Source organism: Microtus ochrogaster, chromosome 10, assembly GCF_000317375.1.
Source record: "Microtus ochrogaster isolate Prairie Vole_2 chromosome 10, MicOch1.0, whole genome shotgun sequence".
NCBI classification, from domain to species: domain Eukaryota; kingdom Metazoa; phylum Chordata; class Mammalia; order Rodentia; family Cricetidae; genus Microtus; species Microtus ochrogaster.
Window position 1 is genome coordinate 35,076,074 of NC_022016.1, and position 18,648 is coordinate 35,094,721.

Below are 18,648 nucleotides of genomic sequence, written 5' to 3' on the forward strand. Positions count from 1 at the left end.
GTGGGCTTACATAACTGAATGTAGGGGTCATGGAAAGTTTGGCAACAGTAAAGCATTTCTGAATGTTTAATGGTCAAAAATTAATCCAAAAGCATATCCAGCGTGTTTATGGTAGCACTTGCTTGTGTGGAATCATAGTATTGTGGGGTATCCATGAGAGGAGACTCCTCAGACATGGGTTTAAGCCAAAAGAAAGTCTTTATTAGTCAGCCGGCGACTACACTGGGTGTTTGGGATCCTAGTGTAGCCCTGAGCCTTTTTCAAGATGAGCTTTAAAGCACAAAAACTATGCTCTGGACTAACGAGCTTCAGTTAACAAGAACAGTTAGCCAGAAGCAGAACTACAGAAGCCAAAAGCAAGGTTAGTACATTTAGAGACTTCCCAGAACTATGGGCTTTGATAGGTTAGGTCTTTGTTTTAGTTTTGGCAGGTGGTGCTGTCTATGTGCTGAGATTTACAGACTGAGTGGCACTTCATCATGGAGTCAGTTGTGCTAAGATTTGGGGGCCTACTAACATCTGGGACCTTGTTACAATAGGACTTCAAGGCAGCTCTGGTTTCTTACTATCATTCTTTAAGATGCAAGTATCAAATTAGTGTGTGCTTCATGGCACAGGCCTGAAATGCCAGGCACTTGAGAAATTGAGATAGGGGTACGACAAATACAAGACTAGTCCAGGTAAATTAGTGCGACTCTATCTCAAAAGGTAAAAAGATGGGAGACAGGCCGGGCAGTGGTGGCGCACGCCTTTAATCCCAGCACTTGGGAGGCAGAGGCAGGTGGGTCTCTGAGTTTGAGGCCAGCCTGGTCTACAGAGTGAGTGTCAGGATACGCTCCAAAATTACAGAGAAACCCTGTCTCGAAAAATTAACAACAAAAAATAAATGGGAGACAGATAAGAAAGGGTGTGGGTAAACAAGTAATCAGAATTAATTATATTCATGTGTGAGCAGAATTTTAAAAGAAAAAAATGAAAAGAAGCTGGGGTTATAGCTCAGTGGTGGAGTGTCTGCCTCATGAATTAGGCTGAGTTTAATCCCCATTATTATATTGTATTAGAATGTTTGACTTAAAAAATTATGGTTGTCAGCTGGGTGGTGGTGGTGCATGCCTTTAATCCCAGTACTCAGGAGGCAGAGACAGGTGGATCTCTGAGTTCGAGGCCAGCCTGATCTATAGAGCAAGTTCCAGAACAAGCTGCAAAGCTACATAGAAACACTGTCTAGAAACACAAAACAAACAAACAAACAAACAAAAAATACGGTTCTTGGGCTTGGTGGTGAGTGCCTTTAATTCCAACACTGGGGAGACAGAGTCAGATGGGTCTCTGTGAGTTCAAGGCCAGCCTGGTCTACAGAGTGAGTTCCAGAATAGCTGTGTAGACAGACCCTGACTAAAAAAAAAGTGTCTGAGTGAGATTGGAGGGATAGCTCCGTGGTTAAGAGCTCTTCTAGAGGATTCAGGTTCAGTGCCCAGCAAACATGGCTTAGAACCAGAGTAAGTTAGTCCACTTCCAGAGTATCTGACATCCTCTTCCAGCTTCTATGGGCACTAGGCATGCATATGGTTCAGAGACCTATGTGCAGACACTCATACACATAAAATAGTAAAATAAATTTTAAATAATTTAAATTACTATTTGAAGTGCTAACTTCATTTTTTAAAGCCATTAAATAAATTTTGTTTAGGATTAGGACAGAATTTCTAACAACTTCTAAAATAGCCATAAACATACTTTAAAAAGAATACAATTAGTGTGTGTGTGTGTGTGTGTGTGTGTGTGTGTGTGTGTGTGTGTGTGAGAGAGAGAGAGAGAGAGAGAGAGAGAGAGAGAGAGAGAGAGAGAACAACTTGCAGGAGTGTTTTCTCCTTTCATTATGTGTGCCCCCCCAACTGAACTCAACATCAGGCTTGGCATCAAGCACCCGTGCCTGTTGAGCCATCTTGCTAGCCCAGGCTTAAATATAATACTCACATTTTGCACTACATACTTATATGAAGTGGCATTCTCAGTATTGATAATAAAATCAAGATATACTTGTACAGTTTCAAGTATTTAGCCACGATTTCTTCTGAATGTGTGTGGAGGTCAGAGAACAATCTCTAGTGTCACTCCTCAGTCACCTCCCACCTTTTGTTTGAGACCTGGCATCTTACTAGCCTGGAACTTCACAAAGTAGTCTAGGCTGGCTGACCAGTGAGCACCAGGGGTCCTGTTGTCTTTCCCCTCTGTCTCACCAGTGTTGCGATTACATGTGCAGGCTACAATATCTGGCTTTTTACATGGGTTTGAGGATTTGAACTCAAGTCCTCACATTTGCAAAGCAGATGATTTACTAACTGCCGTCTTTCCTGTTCCAAGATTTAATTCTTCATTGTAGTAATGAGGCGAGCAAGCCTCCTTTTCGTCCTGCCCGGCTCCCACACGGCTAGCTTTACACCCTAAACAACAACACACAAATTGTATTCATTTAAACACTACTTGGCCCATTAGCTCTAGCCTCTTACTGGCTAACTCTCACATCTTGCTTAACCCATTTCTATTAATGTATATCGCCACTTGACTGTGGCTTACCAGCATGAGTCTATCCAGTGTCTGTCTTGGGAAGGGGAATCATGGCGTCTGCCTGACTCTGCTTCTTTCTCCCAGCATTCTGTTCTGTCTACTCCACCTACCTAAGTTCTGCCCTATCAAAAAGCCAAGGCAGTTTCTTTATTAACCAATGAAATTAGCACATAGACAGATGACCCTCCTCCATCACTTTTTGAAAAAAAAAATAAATAGCTTGTTAATTAGGCAGTACTGGTGAGCACCTTACTCCCAGCACTTGGGAGGCAGATGTAGGCAGATCTCTGTGAGTTTGAGGTCAGTCTGATTTACAGAGCAAGTTCCAGGACAGGCAGGGATACAGGAAGAAGCCCTGTCTCAAAAAACAAAAACAATAAATAAATATCTTGTTAGTATGAAAAGTTGCTTTCATTTTCTGATGAATTATAAGATTGTATGTATACTGAAGAATTGTTTTAATTTATATATGTTCATGATTTTATATCAGTAAATTATTTGTTTTTAACTTCTTTATTAATTCTTTGAGAGTTTCGCATCATGCACCCCAATTCCACTCACCCCAGCCCCCCATTTCCTCCCCTCCCCTCTGCAGTACCCCCCAACCAAAGAAATCAAAACACAGTAAGAAAGCAAGGAAGCAAACCAACACAAATTAAGAATAAACCAAACCAGCCAGACGGTGGTGGTGGTGCACACCTTTAATCCCAGCACTCGGAGGCAGAGGCAGGCAGATCTCTGTGAATTCGAGGCCAGCCTGGTCTACAAGAGCTAGTTCCAGGACAGGCTTCCAAGCTATAGAGAAACCCTGTCTCAAAAAACAAAACAAAACAAAATAAAAAAACACAAAACAAAACAAAAACAAACCAAACCAAAACCCCCAAAACAAAAAACCTCTTTGCTTCTCCTCCCCTGCCTCTCCAACATCTCTCTCTCTCTCTCTCTCTCTCTCTCTCTCTCTCTTTTTTTTTTTGGATTTTTACAATGAGTCACTGAATTGGTTCAAGGCCTCTGGTTTCTGGTACACCATCATCACCGGATCCTCACCAGAATTCCTCTGGAACATTCTGTATACCTAATTTATTTTGTTTTATTTTTAAGAAAGGGTTCACGTGTCCCTGGCTGGCCATGAACTTCACAAGCAGTCAAAGATGACCTTAAGTTTAGGATCCTCTAGCCTCTACCTTAGAAGGAAAGAGTCACTGATATCAAAAAATTTCATACTAACAAGATATTTATTTATTGTTTTTGTTTTTTGAGATATTTATTTATTGTTTTTGTTTTAATCTGGTCAAAATCAGTCTTTGACCAGATTACCTGTCCCAACTCTGTGCTAAACTGTATCGCCTTGGGTAAATTACTTTACCTACTTGTCTTAGAATGTTCCCAACTTAAAAGTACATTAAGTACATCTTCTAAGTGTTTAATTTCCTTAAAAATATTTTTATTGTTTTTGCATATGTGTATGTATGTATACTGTAAGCCAAAAAGGGCACCAGATCGCCTAGAACTGGAGTTACAGCTGCTTGTGAGCCATTATGTGGGTGCTGGAAACCAAACCTGGGTCCTCTGCAAGAGCAGCAAGTGCTTTGAACTGCTGAGCCATCTCTCTATAGCCATCCTCCCAACTTATGCTTATTAAATTGAATGACATATTTCATTTCAGGGAACAGCTCACCCAGTTTAATAGGAGTGTAAAGAGGTCCCCGGCAGTGTGGTCCTCCCCACCTTGCAGGTATAAGGTTCACAGACCATTTTTAATTTTAATTTTATGTGGATGAGTGTTTTGCTTGCATGTATGTCTGTGTGCCACCTGCATGCCTGGTGGTGCCCTGGGAGGCCAGAGGAGGGGGTATGGTCCCTTGGAACTGGAGTTAGGGAAAATTGTGAGAAACTGTGTGAGTGCTGGGGACCCAGCAGTGTCCTCTGGCAAAGTGCTGTGCTTAACTGCTGAATTCTCTCTCCAGCCTCCAGACGCTAGTTTTGTGTTGTCATTTTTTACTCTTAACTTGCCTGTCCCCAGCTTTCCAAACCCTGGAATTACCGATCCAAGCCTTCACACAGAGCTTAGTTTTAAGATGAGGCCTCAAACTAGTGGCAATCCCCCTGTCTCATCCTTCCAAGTGCAGGAATTATAGGCTTGAGCTACCACATCCTGTTTCAGAAGATGTTTTGTCTGTCCATCCCTTCATTCTTCCCATTCCCTATAGGGCAACAGGCTTAGTTAAGTCCTTAACTCAGTGGGGAAGTATGCATTTGACAGGTCCACGAATGTACACAGAGCTGCTCCCACTGTCAGTGCCATGGCACAGTCTACATGGTGCATGCACCCGGACATATTTAGACACTGGCCGAGAAAGAACTGCCGTTTCCAGAGCAACAAAGATGTTCTAGAGAGACGCACATCTTGGTACAGTTTGAAAATGAAATGTCCTACACAAGTTCATATCTTTAAACATTTGGTCCTTAGCTGGTGGCACTATTCTGGGAGGTTGTGAGGCCTGACTGGTTGGGGTGACCTTTGTGGGTCATAACACTTCTTGCTTCCACTGTCACTCTCTACTTTTCTGTTCTGACTGTCATGAAGTCTTGCCATAGTTCCCACCCCCATGATAGCTGCCAAAATGCTTTCTCCACCGTGATGTATTGGAATCCATTTGAAACCCTGAGCCAAAATAAATCTTCCTTGTGTAAGTTACTGTCATCGGGTCTTCTGTAACAGCAACAAGAGAATTCACTGTTGCACAATGTCACAGCCATACTATTGGGCCTCGTACATAGTCCTTGCTCAGTGTCTCAAAGGTGCTTAGTCATCAGATTCTGGGCCCAGTTTGTAATATCACACTGTCTCAGAGATCATCCAGAGTCATGCACAGCCATGCAACTCCAACCTCACCTGTCTCATCGCCTGTCATGGTACACGCATTTCTACATGCTGTCCTCCTGCAGCTTGGTGACACCCTTGCCATCTTACACCAACCACCTCACCCACAATCAACCAGTCCTACACCATCTTACAAAGATACATGAAACCACCTGGATGCTGTCTACAAAACTTCATGTATGCAGTTACATTTTTGGATGGTGATTTTCAGTTGTGAAATGTTACACCGCAGACTCCTCCAGGCTCGTGTATTCATACATTTCTGTTAGATTCTGTCGTCAAAGAGCCCAGGCGCCACTCCATACCCCCACTAGACACCGACATTTATGCCAAACACAAACTCATGGCTCCAGTTTCAGGTCTTTGGTGGTTTTATTTTACAAAATCTTTGAAGGTACAGGCAAGGTGATGTCTGCAGCCTGTTGGGTTGGGCTCTAAGAGGAGGAAGAAATGGGCATGGAGGCAGATGCCTGGAATCCCAGCTCGCAGGAACTGAGGCAGGAGGATGTCAAGTTTGAGTCTATCCCAGACTACATAGGGAATTCAAAGCCACCTGGGCTACAGAGTGAGACCCTGTCTCAATACAAAACAAAACAAAAAAACAGGAAAAAAAATGTCAGACATGGCAATACATGCCTATAATCCCAGTGCTTGGGAGATAGAGGCAGGAGAATCAGGAATTTGTCATAGTCAGCCTGGGCTACAGAGATCCTGTCTCAAATAAAAATAAAAATAAAAATAAAAAAGAGGGGACACCTTCTCTGCCACAAGGCTTAGGCCATTTTGTGTACCTTCAAGAACTGAGGGGAGCCACCACAGTGGTACTGGTGGTAGGCGGCACAGGACCTGTGGAGAAAGAGGCTGCGGGCGATCCCAGCAGAGGTCCAGAGAAAGGCATAAGATGACTGACAGGTCCTGATAGCACCACAGGTCCCAGGCCCTGGTAGAGATGGGCAGTACCTGTAGTGCCCAGTGTCAAGCCTGAGGCCACCTCCCCACAATTCCCACCACTACTGCCACCAGCTACCACCATGAAGCCACCAGCTGGCCCTTCAGCTGCTCCTGCTCCTCCCAGACTTGAACCCCGCTTCTTTTTCCCTTTTCCAGAGGCCTTGCGGTTCCTAGTCTGAATTCCATCCTTCCGCATGGTCAATGGTCGGTTCACCTGGAGAAAGGGAGACCACAGGGTTGCCAGCTCCAGCCCTTTGTGTGTATATCTCTGGGCTAGGGACATCCTCTCAACCCCACTGTTTGAAGAATACGGAATTAATTCAATGACTAGGGCGATGTACTCAGGGCCGCCGGTGTAGAGAAACATGTGGCCGTGAGGCCCTGAACTTGGAATATCCTCCTAGACTGACAAGAAGTACCCAAGACTTAGTGCATGGGAGGGAAAGGTAGTGGAGGTGGGCAAGGAGAGAAAGGGGAGAGAGGGGAAGAGTGGCTGAGCGTGAGGAGAAGCGAATAGAGAAAGAAATCGCTAGAAGAGAAAGCTGAGAGAAGCGGAAGGGAGGGCAGAGGAGGAAGACTCTGGGCAGGAGAGGGAGTTCAAGGTGTGTGGGGACACCACCGTGGAGGAAGGACGACAAGCACCATGAAGGAGAGTTGTCACCTGGTGTAGCTTGTAGTAGAGGCCACAGGCATTGCACACGGGATCTCCACTGGCATTTCTGCGCCAGAGGGTTGTGGTGGTCGTTTGGCAGTTAGTGCACTGAGTGCCTGCCCGTTTGCTGACAATCTGCGGGACAAAAGGATGTAGATCAGAGCTCTGGGAAAGTAGAAGTTGGGGCCTGAGAAAAGGGTGGGAGTCCCACTCCCGAAGGCATGTGAATCACACTGAATGCAAGTTTTCCTATCAAGGATAAGGAAATTACTTAATTTTAATATTATTGTTATTTTGTTTTTTTTCGAGACAGGGTTTCTTTGTGTAGTCCTGGCTATTCTGGATCTAGCTCTATAGACCAGCCTGGCCTTGATCTCACAGAACTCCTGCTTCTGCCTCCTCTACCACTGTCTGCCAAGGACTTTATTTTATTTTAATCTGTGTGAGACTCCTTCCATCTCTGGTTTTCAACTTTGGCCACATATCTGAATCTTTTGAAAGAAGCCAGGTGTGGTGACTCATACCTACATTCCTGGCCCTCAGGAAACAGAGACAAGAGGATCGTGACAAAGTCAAAACCAGTCCGGTGTACATAGTTCCAGGCCAGCCAGGATGACATAACAAAGTCCCATTTCAAGCAAAAAACAAAAAACAAAAAAAAAATCAAAGCAAAACAAAGAATTTCTTGGGAAGCTACAGAAATCTCGGAGCTGGGAGTGTAATCTTGTGGTAGAATACCTGCCTAGCATGCATGAGGCCTGGGACTCCATCCCCAGCGCACAAAACAAAATCCTTTTGCCCAGTTCAGTGATGTCCTGCCTTCTGTAAGAAGGCATCCAAGGAGATTACAATGTGAACCATAAGCAATAAGCCCACTTATGGATGTGGTGAAGTTGTTTTTTTTTTGTTTGTTTGTTTTTCGAGACAGGGTTTCTCTGTGGCTTTGGAGCCTGTCCTGGAACTAGCTCTGTAGACCAGGCTGGTCTCGAACTCACAGAGATCCGCCTGCCTCTGCCTCCCGAGTGCTGGGATTAAAGGCGTGCGCCACCACCGCCCGGCTGTGGTGAAGTTTTTCACACAAATTTGAGAACAGGGTTTCTGTTTGAAGCCTCAAAGGGTAGGTAAAGGATGAGAGTTCTAGATCAGAGTAGGGCTCCTGCATAGGAAAGGGATGGGTGTGTCCCCATGGGGAAAGGATGAGGGTGAGGGCAAGTATACGATGTGTTGGAGACAAACATGAGTTGGGCAGGGGTTCCTGTAGGAGGGAAGAATACGGCCTCTTGTCCTGGGCTGGAACTTATCTGCATAGGTCAGGCTAACCCCTGGTCTTACCAATCGCTTCTTGGGTCGGATGAGAGGCCGGTTCTGGCCATTCATCTTGTGATACAGACCGCAGGCGTTGCACAGGTAGTGGCCTGTTCTGTCCCTTCGCCACAGTGGAGTGGCTGTTGCTCCACAGTTCACACACTCTCTGGCCTCTGGTGGGTGAACAGAGAAAAAAGTTAAGCATTAACTCAGCTTAACTTTGCCTTGAGCTACCTAGCCCAACTCATCCTCCCTGTCCTTTTTGAGAGCCTCACCACAAGGGGCCAAGGGGAGGCTTCCGTGAAACTTGGGGGAAGAATAGGCTGCAGAACCGAGAGGGCTCCCCGTGGGAGAAAAGAAAGGACCAGGAAAGTCAGGTCCCGCATAAGCACTGCTGTTGACAGGCAGCGATGCCGGCAGTGCAGTCCCCAGGGTCAGGAGGTCTGGACTCAGTCGCTCTGTCTTCAAGGTTTCCAAGAAGGTGGTGCTGCTTTTCCCTTCAGGGTCTTCCAGGGCCTGAGGAGGGCCATCCTCGTGGCTGGGGCACACAGTTGAAGCAGGGTACAGCCCCGTCTTGCTGTAGGCCCAGCTAGCATAAGGTGAGCCTCCTGGAATTCCCTCCATACAGTTGAGAAGCGGGTACACCTGAAAGACTGTTGGAGGGGTACAGGGCGGAGGGGGGAGAAGGAGAGCAATAAACCTAAGGGTAATCAATGTTATGGTGTCTATCAGTCCCAACATGGCAGCTAGGTTTCCAATCTTCCCACAACAATTTGTTTGTTTGTTTATGTTTTTTTCAAGACAGGGATTCTCCGTAGCTTTGGAGCCTGTCCTGGAACCAGCTCTGTAGACCAGGCTGGCCTCGAACTCACAGAGATCTGTCTGTTTCTGCCTCCCCAGTGCTAAGAGTGTGCGCCTCCACCACGCAGCCACAATAGTTTCCTGGATAACTCCTGGGTTCTAAGTCCCTCTGGTCACTGTAGCAATGACAACACCGTCCTTCCCTTTCTGTCTGGGATTGCAATGACTACTGTCACCAAAGAGAGCTAACACATACTGCCAACCTTGCCTCTTAAAGTGTCCCTCCAGTAGGGCACACAGAAAGGAGTACTGCTGTCGTAGGGGGAAGGGGTCAGTACATTCATACACACGGCTTCTATTTCCAAGATGACCCCCTAGTAGAATTGTGAACTGGCTAATGGTCTCTGTGGCAATCCTACCAGTCCTCAGCCAGTGCCAAGGCAACTACCCAGCAGTTACCTGGGGAATGTCTGTAGGCCTCCGTGTCCCTGTAGTAGGCCAGCGCAGTGGCTGCAGCTGTGCCTGCACTTGGGGAAGTGGAGGAAGCTGCTGCATCCAAACTCTCAGGCCCTGAGGAGAAGAACCCTCCTGAATCTGGTGGTGATACCAGGGCAGAATCCACAAACTGTGGCAGGGGTTCTGAGGCTCCCAGGGCCCCTAGGCCAGGAAAATCCATGGAGAAACTGGGGTTTAACCTGTGAGGACAGGAAGGGTTGTCAGACACAGAAATCCTTTTTCTCCAAGTCGTCACCTAGGACTGTTTCTCCTGTTCACCACTCAGATTCGTTTCCTCTTTGCTTCCTCCCTTGTCAGGCCTTTCGCTCTCCTGTCTCGCCTTCCATCTTCACTTCCTACCCATCTTCCTTCCTTTGAGCACTTCCTCATTTCTTCTTACTGCCTCCCTTGTCTTTCTTCCCTCCATCCTCAACTGCTCATCTTCCTACCCTTTCCTCTTCCTCGTATTCCCGTCCCTCCTCCTCTCTCTCACCTCCATGTCTTCTCTCTTCCCTATTTTGTCTTCCCCCTTCCTGTTTCCACTGTCATCTGTCTCATTCCTTTCTCCCTTCCTTGTTCCCCGGCTCATGTGCCATGTTTCTCTTCCTCTTTCTGTAGCTCCTCCTTCCTTCCTTCTCTTCTACTCTGCTCTCTACCTTCCAACCTTCCTCTCTCCTCCTCCCATGAGCCTTCTCTTCTCTCTTTTCTCCCATCCTTCTATTTCTTCTTTTTATTCTCTCTTCTCCTTCCTTTCTTCTTCTGTGGAGGCAAAGTGTGCAACCAAGGTCCCTTGGACCCCTTGACAGCTCCCTCAGGACCTTGGGGTTCACCCTTCTGTGCTCCCCAACGTCATCCTATCTATTGTATCTCGCCATCTGACTTTCTCAGAAACCCGTGGTTTCCGGCTTTACCCCCTCCCCCACCTCAGTTGTGTCTGTAGACAGAGGGCCCCATTAGTTCCTCCCTGCTCTATGAGGGGTCAGTACCCCTGCCTCCACACTTCTTATCTCTGCCATCCCCGCCCAACTTTTGAAATCACCCCAAAGCTACTGGCTTCCTCTGAGGAGAGCGACAGGTGGGAGGTGTTCCCACCCTGGTATCCTCCCTCTGGGGGAAAAGGGTCTGTTTCAGGAACCTTCAAGTCTCACCACTCTTGCTCGACCTCAGTTTCCCCATCTGCTATAGTGGAGGTGGTACACTAAGAGCTGGGTAGTGACCCTTTGCCTCTGTCTTATATTGCATGTCTATCTCTTTAACTCTCTGGCTCCCTGGGTTTCTCCCTCCATTTCCTTTCAGGGCTGACTGTGCTTTCCCTACATCTTGCTATACTTCTAGGATGGACCTTTGAAAAAAAAGATTTTATCTCTGTGTGTTTATGTAGTGGGGGTGGGTACATGCACACACATATGGGAAGGACAGACAACATGGGTGTCAGTCCTCACTTTCCACCTTTTTAAAGACAGGCGCCCTTCCTATTTTTCTACTGCGTGCATACACCAGGATAGGCCTGTGAGTTTCCCGAGATTCTCCTGCACCTCCCATTTCCCTATAAGTATGCTGGGGCTATTGATGTGCATGCTACTGCATCAGCATGGATTCTGGGGATTTGAACTCAGGTCCTCACACTTATGCAGCAAATAATTTATTCACTGAGTTGTCTCCCCAACCATCTAGGGTGTATCTTGCCCCCCTTTCTATGCTTTTATGAATTTGTGTGTCCTGCTCTTCTTTTATCCATCCATGTATGACCATATCTAATATCTTTTAATTTCTCTGTCTTTGTACCTTTCTTGACTTGCCTTCTGTGTCTGTTACTATTGCTTTCTCCTATACTCATACTGCTTACTGTCTCTTCAGTCTTTCCAAGTCTGAATCTCTTTGCCTCCCAGTGCCTGTTCCCCCCATTTCTTTCTCTGACCTTGAACTGTCCCCAAAGCTCACACAGCAGTATTCCCACAGCTCACTACGCACCTTACTACACACAGCTTGTAAAGGAGTTGCAGAGCCTGCCCCTGCCCCTGCCCCTGCCCCTGCCCCTGCCCCTGTAGGGAGAAGTGGAGACAGACTGAGGACAAGACCACCTTCCCTACCCACTGGGTAGATCAGCAAGGGCTGACCCCAGGGTTGGGGACCATGCTGGGGATAAGACAGCTCATAATTGTGTCCACCATCACCTTGACCTCAGAATTCCCACATTTTTTTTGGACAGTGTCTCTTCTCCCTCTTGACCACCAGTTTACCTTCCCTCCCTCTGCTTCCTCTACGGTTGTTTCTGACTCTCCATGACTCATTCTCCCTTCATTTTTTCTTCTCTCCTTTCTGTTTCTGCCTCTCTCTTGTTTTCTGTCCACGGTCCTCCTTCTGCCTCTCCTCTGATGGCACTGCTACTCTTTCTGTCTAACTTTTTCTTTGAGTCTCTATTTCACCTTCATGTGTTTTATGCCTCAGTGGTCCTGTCTCTGTCTCTTGTTCCCCAGTTCTTTTTGTGCCCCTCCTCTCTGTGTCACTCCATCTCCTGATCTCTTTCTCTGTCACCATCCTCCATCTCCGGCCTCACTGCCCGCCCCTGGACCTCTCACCTTGGTGGGTTCAGAGCTGCCCACCCCTCCTGTAGCAAGGACCCACCCCCCACCCCAGTTATCACTCTCCCGACAAGAGATAAAGTTTATCTCAAGGCTGGGGGATATGAGAGCTCCTTATCAGCTGCCTCACTAGAGAAAGTGCTGCCCTAGCCAGGAGGCACAGAAGCTGCACCTACAGCTCTCCCTGGGCCCAGCCCCTCACCCCAGGTAACAGCCTTTGCCCAGGCCTTAACAAGGGTCCCTTGGGGCCAAAGGCACTGAGGCAGGATCTGGGGAGCAGATGTAGTACTTTGGGGCTAGAGGGAGAGTTTCAGACTCCAATGTGGAGTTGAAGTCAGAAGTTTGGGTATGGCTATGGAGTTTAGGAAAGGAAATCATGAGTTTGAGAAGTAGAGCCGAGCTTAAAAGTTCAGACACACATTTTGGGTTCAAAACTGGATTAGGGAAACAGATGGGGTTAGGGAATCAGGGATGAAGTTTGCAAAGTTAGAAGTGTAGTTTGAAGGAGAGAGAGGTTCTGCGGGTAAAATGGGAGAGAGGCAAGGTCTTTTCCTGGGTCATGGTAAAATGGGAGAGAGGCAAGGTCTTTTCCTGGGCAGCTGTTAGGTTTCGGAGAGAGGGGGCAGACCGGACTGTGGCTGGTGTCGAGATGAAGTCTGGGAACACAGAGAGTGGGAGAAGCCAACAGGGGCTCGGAGTAGAAAAGGTGCAGAAAGAGTGGGATTCAGCGAGCAGTTAGACCTTAGAGCTTACAGAAGATGGCCACAAGGGTCACTGTGACAGAATAGATTTGGGGAGAACAAACTTAGTGTCTAAAGTAACGAACACATTTTGGCCAAGAAGTAGGGGAAGGAGGCCATTTGGGGAGGCCAGAGAGAAGACCAGGGAGCAGGCATAGGGTCTGAAAGGCAAAGATGGGGGTTAAAGCTAGGGTTAGACAGATAGGAGACAGGTGCCGTTAGCCAGAAAGACGGGGGTAGAAATGGGAGACCTGGGGAAGCCAAAGTGAATGTTTTTCTTCTTCAGGAGATTGAGAGGCAGAGACAAGTTTCAAGTAGTGGAAATACAATTTGGGACAGAGATAAGAGCATGGGGGATGAAGGCATAGTTTTTTGTTTTTTTGCGAGGTAATATCTATGGATGGTAGGCCTGGGAGGAGGACGAGAGCGCTAAGGGGTTACAGGGCATAGGCATCTTAGAAGGAATGGGGCCAAGTTGGGGCAGACAGAAGAGGGTTTGCGGGGAGAGATGGAGGTTGGAAGCAGAAGAAGTCTGGGGAGCTGTGGAAGAATTCGGGGATGACCCACATTTTAGGGACAAGATGTGGGTCAGAAAGCCTGGAGCAGGCTTGGGCAGCAGGCTGGGGTTGCCCTGCTGGAGGCTCTTTGGGAATTGAGACTGACCTGGGATGGTTGATGCGAGGCTTCAGCCACCTTAGTGATGTGGTGGAGCTCAGAGATCCCAAGGGGTGTCCTCACTGGCCTTGGCCTTTGAGGCTCCCTTCCTCCCTCCCTCTTGCCAGCCCGCCCTCCCTCCCACCCACCTACCTTCTCCCTCCTCTTTCCTCCCCAGGGAGTGGCTAGTGCCCGAGTGGGTGGGGCGGTGCAGGGGAGGGGGTGTGCCGCCTACTTGTGGGGGACCTCTTAGGCACTTGTACTCCCTCCACCCTTCCTGTCTATCCTGTAGATTGTTGGATCTAGTTCACCTTCGACTTCTATGGAGTCCAGTGTCTAGTCAAGTGAGCTCTAGTCAAGATACATGGCAATATTAAATATAAGTTTCACGCACCACTAGCAAAGTCCCTACTCTGTGCCAGGCTATGTGTGAACTGGACCTGTATTGTGTGTGAGCCCTCCTGGATTTTGGGAGAGGAGTGGTATAGCTGTACCCATTTTGCAGGTGAGAAGAATGAGGTTTATAGAGATCTGGGAGTGTTTCAACTAGAACCTGTGAGCCACCTTTATGGACCAGCCTCGGAGACTAGGCTAGGAGCAGCGGAGTGGAGGTACACTTCTTTAGTGTCTGGGGCTTGTGCCTGGGGCTTACGCCAGCTCTGGCCTGCTCTGGGGCAGCAGATAAGTCTTATCAGATGGAGGCGACAGTGGCTGTTGGTGCCGCAGTAACAGGCTGTCTTGGGGTTGGGGGGCAGGGTGGGGGATGCACACAGGGACTATGCCTCAACTTATTGCCCGCCATACGTTAGAGGCGGGAAACTGAGGGGACACCTAGAGCGGACTCCTTTGTGAGTCCCCGAGGATTGGGATAAGATGACCAATGGGACGGATAGTAAGTGAGAGAGAGGCAGAGGCAGGAACAGAGATATACAGGAGATGGCAAAGAAGAGACAGAGGGACAGCCGTAAATAAAGGAAAGAGACAGAGAAGTGAAAGGAGACAAGGGGCACCTAGAAAAGAGAGATTCAGAGAGCCTGAGATGTTAAACATGTAGGGAGAGTCAAAGAGACAAGATGGGGCAGAGCTGGACAGGAGGCAAACGAAGGAAAAACCTGGAAATGGCAGGGGCCAAGGGCATAGACAGAGAAAGGAAGGGGGAAGTAAAAAATAATGTTGGAGAGAGATGCACAGTGCCGGAGTCTGAGAGTATGACCCCCCAGGGGGAACTATCTAGGATATGCTCCATACTGGTGGCATTGGTGTGAGGATGTGGCTGGCGTGATCTGTGGCTCTGCTGTCAGCTTGTGCTGAGGGGCCAGCTCTCCGGCCCTGGTCACTGGATGCTTACAGTCCACCCCTATCTTCTTGTCTCGCTCCACTAGTGTCTCACACCCACACAAACCTCTGTCAGTAGATTCTGAGCACCGTTTCTGCATAAAAATCATTGCGCGCGCGCGCGCGCACACACACACACACACACACACACACACACACACACACTCGGCACTGCATTTGGATTCTCATAAGACTTTCTATCATATCCCTAGAAATTTCTCACTTGGGGAGACTGAGACCCATCAAGGGGAAAGACAAGGACGAAGCCATGAGTCAGTAGGGTCAGTTAGCCTGCCTACCAGCCTGTTCCAGAGGAGCTGATCTTGTTGTGTTTCTCTGAAAGCCATTGTCCCCATAGGCTTTAAAAATGGCAGGCTTGTGTTAAACTGCTGTGTGTCCCTTTCCTTTGGGGAACCCTTGTTTACCAAGGAAGGCCACAGAGTCTGGACCTGGGGCTAGCCCATCATTCTCTTCCAACCCAACCAGCTACTAGATGGGAGACCTAGACGGTGTTAGTTATTCATGAGTCACCATGCCCTCATCTGTAATGGGGTAACCATGATAGCTACTTCCATATAGGGGAGAATAAATGAATTTGAATGTGAAGTAATCCAATTGTCTTTAATCTGAGTTCTCAACATAGCAAATATTCCATTTTTTTATTGGGTACTTATGTGACTTTGCAATCTCCAAGTAGAGATTTGTCTCCTGGGTGCTTATTGTATGCAAGTGTTAGTCCCGCTCGCTCCCTTCGCGACTAGCTCTGCTGTGGATTCTAGCTGCAGCGCCAATAGGAAGGAACACTGATACTAACTCAAAGTAGATAGGCGCTTTAATGCTGGTTTTACTACTAATAGCAGGGGTTGGCTAACAATATGTTAATTCTTGTTTTATAATCTAGTTCTTTTTATTTTATATGCATTGGTGTTTTGCCTGCATGTATGTCTGAGTGTGGGCATCAGATCTTGGAGTTATAGACAATTGTAAGCTGCCATGTAGGTGCTGAGAATTGAACCTGAGTCCTCTGGAAGAGCAGTCTGTGCTCTTAACTGCTGAACCATCTCTCCAGCCCCACTATTTTAATTCTAATCTAAGATTTATTTATTTATCTATCTATCTTTTGGGGGGTTTTTTGTTTTGTTTTTTTGTTTTTTGTTTTTCGAGACAGGGTTTCTCTGTGGCTTTGGAGCCTATCCTGGAACTAGCTCTGTAGACCAGGCTGGTCTCGAACTCACAGAGATCCGCCTGCCTTTGCCTCCCAGTGCTGGGATTAAAGGTGTGTTCTACCACTGCCAGCCGACTATTATTTTTGTAGTGCTAGGGACGGAGCCTAATGCATCTCTCATGTTAAGCAAGAGCTTTGCAACTAAACCATACCCACAGCCTTAAAACTAATTATTATCCATTCCAGTTCTAAGAACAACCTCCAGTTCTCACCCCCATCCTATGCTGGGAATATAACTGAGCGCCTTTCATACGCTGGGCATGTGCTTAGCCAACCGCTACATCCCCAGCACCCGATTCAGCTAGAACTTTTACCAGCAGGAACATAGCAATAAACAGACCACCAGGAGCAGCAGCATTGGTTGGCAGAACGCATGTACTGTGCTAAGTACTTTTCCTGGATAATTCTATTGCAGTCTTTGTGGTATATCACCACTCTTGCCTGCCAGACTGCAGTGGGGACACAGAAATGACACTTCCCAAGGCCTTTGGTACTCGTCTCAACTCTCACACTGACTGACTGCCTAATTTCTGGGCAAGTCATCCTCTGGGCTTTAGTTGCCTCTCCTGGAAAATGGTTATGGTTGTAGACTTTCCTTTCCCCACACCGAATGTCAGTAGTCTGCATGGCGCCTGCCTGGCACTCAACAAACTGTATGCTATGTAAACAATCATTCTCATCATTATTTAGTATTGTTATTTGCCAAGGTAGGTCTGTGGGGAAGCCTCATTGGGAGGGGAAGGCTAGAGGCATGTCCCATAAAATGGTGTGGTGCTCGGTGCACATCCCATTTCTTCATTCCTGGAGGTGACAAAGGGCTCAGTAAAGGAAATGAAGGGTGGGGAGTAGGGTGCCTCTGAGGCCAGGCCTCACCCCATTCCCTCCCCCATCCCTGTGGAGGGGGTGCAGGCCCAGAAGTCTGTGGCCACAGTTCAGCCAGCAGGGAGGCAGCTGGGAAGGCGTAGATAAGGGAATCAGCGGGGGCCAGGCTAGGCTTGGGGGAGCCCAGTGCGGGCAGGGGTGGGGTGTCCGGGTTGAAGCGACTTCTCTGTCAGGCTTTCATTTGAGACCCATGCCAATGTCCTCTCTTCCTGGAATCATTCCTTGACGGTTCCCTCTCCCTCCTGGCATCTTTTGAGGTTCTGGAGCCTCTGTTTGACTCAAGCCATAGCACTAAGGCTATATGGGTCTCTTTGAGACTGGAGTTCACTGGAGGAGTGGTACAGAAAGAAGCAACCAAAACCTGACTTAAGGAGTCATGTGTTTGACTCCAGAGTAAAACTGTTGGTTATTATCTCAAGAATTATTTTTAATCGGGACGTAACGATTATATATATTTATGGCACAGCACGGTCATTTGATACACGCACATAACGCACGATGGTTGAATTGGGGTGATTAGCATATCCACTTCTTTAAACACCAAGCACCGATGGTTTCTTAGAAGGGGAAAAAGTTGATTACATAGAAGGACTAGAATGAAGGTCATTAGAGGCTGGGAAGGGAAGGTTGAGTATGTCTAATGCCTTACAGCCCAGTAGAGTGGCTGGTTTGCAACAGCCAATTAAATGTAGTATTTGTTGTCATTATTTAATGATAAAGAAAATAACACAGAGAAGGACCTCCGGAGTGGCAAATGTAATCTCTGTACTCAGGTTGAAGGCAGGAGTATCAGAAGTTCGAGGTCATTTTTAGCTACATAGTGAGTTTGAGAGCAGCCTTGAATATATAAAATTTTGTTTAAAACAAAAAAAGTGGGGACCTGGGTTCAATTCCCAGCACCCACACAGGGGCTCACAAACAACTGTAACCCCCCTTCCAGGGGATCTGATGCCTATGTCTCACCTTTGTAGGCACCACGTGTTACATACACAGGCAAAGCACTCATACACATGAAAATAAATCTTATTTAAAATGGCCATAGCGATGAATAAAGTAACTGATACATGAATGTTCTATTTCTCTTTGTATTCTTCCCAGTGGTCTATACTGTTTGTTTTCATCTTTTCTAACAGAATACATCTCTTTGCTGTCAGGTCAAAGCTAACCAACCCTATATACAGTCACCAATGGTTCTTATAGCTCTTGAATTCTTCCTTTTTCTAAGTTTTGTTTTCTTTTGTTGTTGAGACAAGATTTCACTATGTAGCTCTGGCTGGCCTGGAACTTTCTCTGTGGATTAGGCGAGCTTTGAATTCACAGAAATCAGCCTGCCCCTGTGTCCCCCTCTGCTATGATTAAAGGTGTGTGCCGCCTTGCCTGACTCTACTTTATTTAAAGGTTATTTTAGATTTATTTTTATGTTATGTGTACAGGTGTTTTGCATGTATTTCTGGTATCTTCAAATGCCAGAAGAAGACATTGTATCTCCTGGAACTGGGGTTACAGGTGGTTGTGAGCCACCATATGGGTGCTAGGAAAAGAATCCAGGTCCTCTGGAAGAGTAGCCAGTGCTC

The 18,648-nt window shown here is 47.2% G+C and overlaps 1 protein-coding gene across 1 annotated transcript; it reads right to left on the reverse strand.

Annotated features, from left to right (window-relative positions):
- Positions 1 to 6,245: 6,245 nt before the first annotated feature.
- Positions 6,246 to 13,695, reverse strand: Gata1 (GATA binding protein 1). Its single transcript, XM_005352807.2, has 6 exons — positions 13,642 to 13,695; positions 9,621 to 9,856; positions 8,636 to 9,013; positions 8,388 to 8,533; positions 7,065 to 7,190; positions 6,246 to 6,617 (listed from the first exon to the last, which is right to left on the reverse strand). The coding sequence occupies exons 2-6, from the start codon at positions 9,835 to 9,837 to the stop codon at positions 6,246 to 6,248; spliced, it is 1,239 nt and encodes a 412-aa protein (XP_005352864.1). The 5' UTR covers positions 9,838 to 9,856; positions 13,642 to 13,695.
- Between the last annotated feature and the right edge of the window lie 4,953 nt (positions 13,696 to 18,648).

Excerpts from the sequence above, each read along its gene's own strand:
- Gata1 (XM_005352807.2), bottom strand. The coding sequence starts at position 9,837 with ATGGATTTTCCTGGCCTAGGGGCCCTGGGAGCCTCAGAACCCCTGCCA. Across the intron at positions 8,534-8,635 it reads CCTCCCCTTGGCCCCTTGTG|AGGCCAGAGAGTGTGTGAAC; the intron begins GTGAGGCTCTCA and ends TTCACCCACCAG. Across the intron at positions 7,191-8,387 it reads TCCGACCCAAGAAGCGATTG|ATTGTCAGCAAACGGGCAGG; the intron begins GTAAGACCAGGG and ends TTTGTCCCGCAG.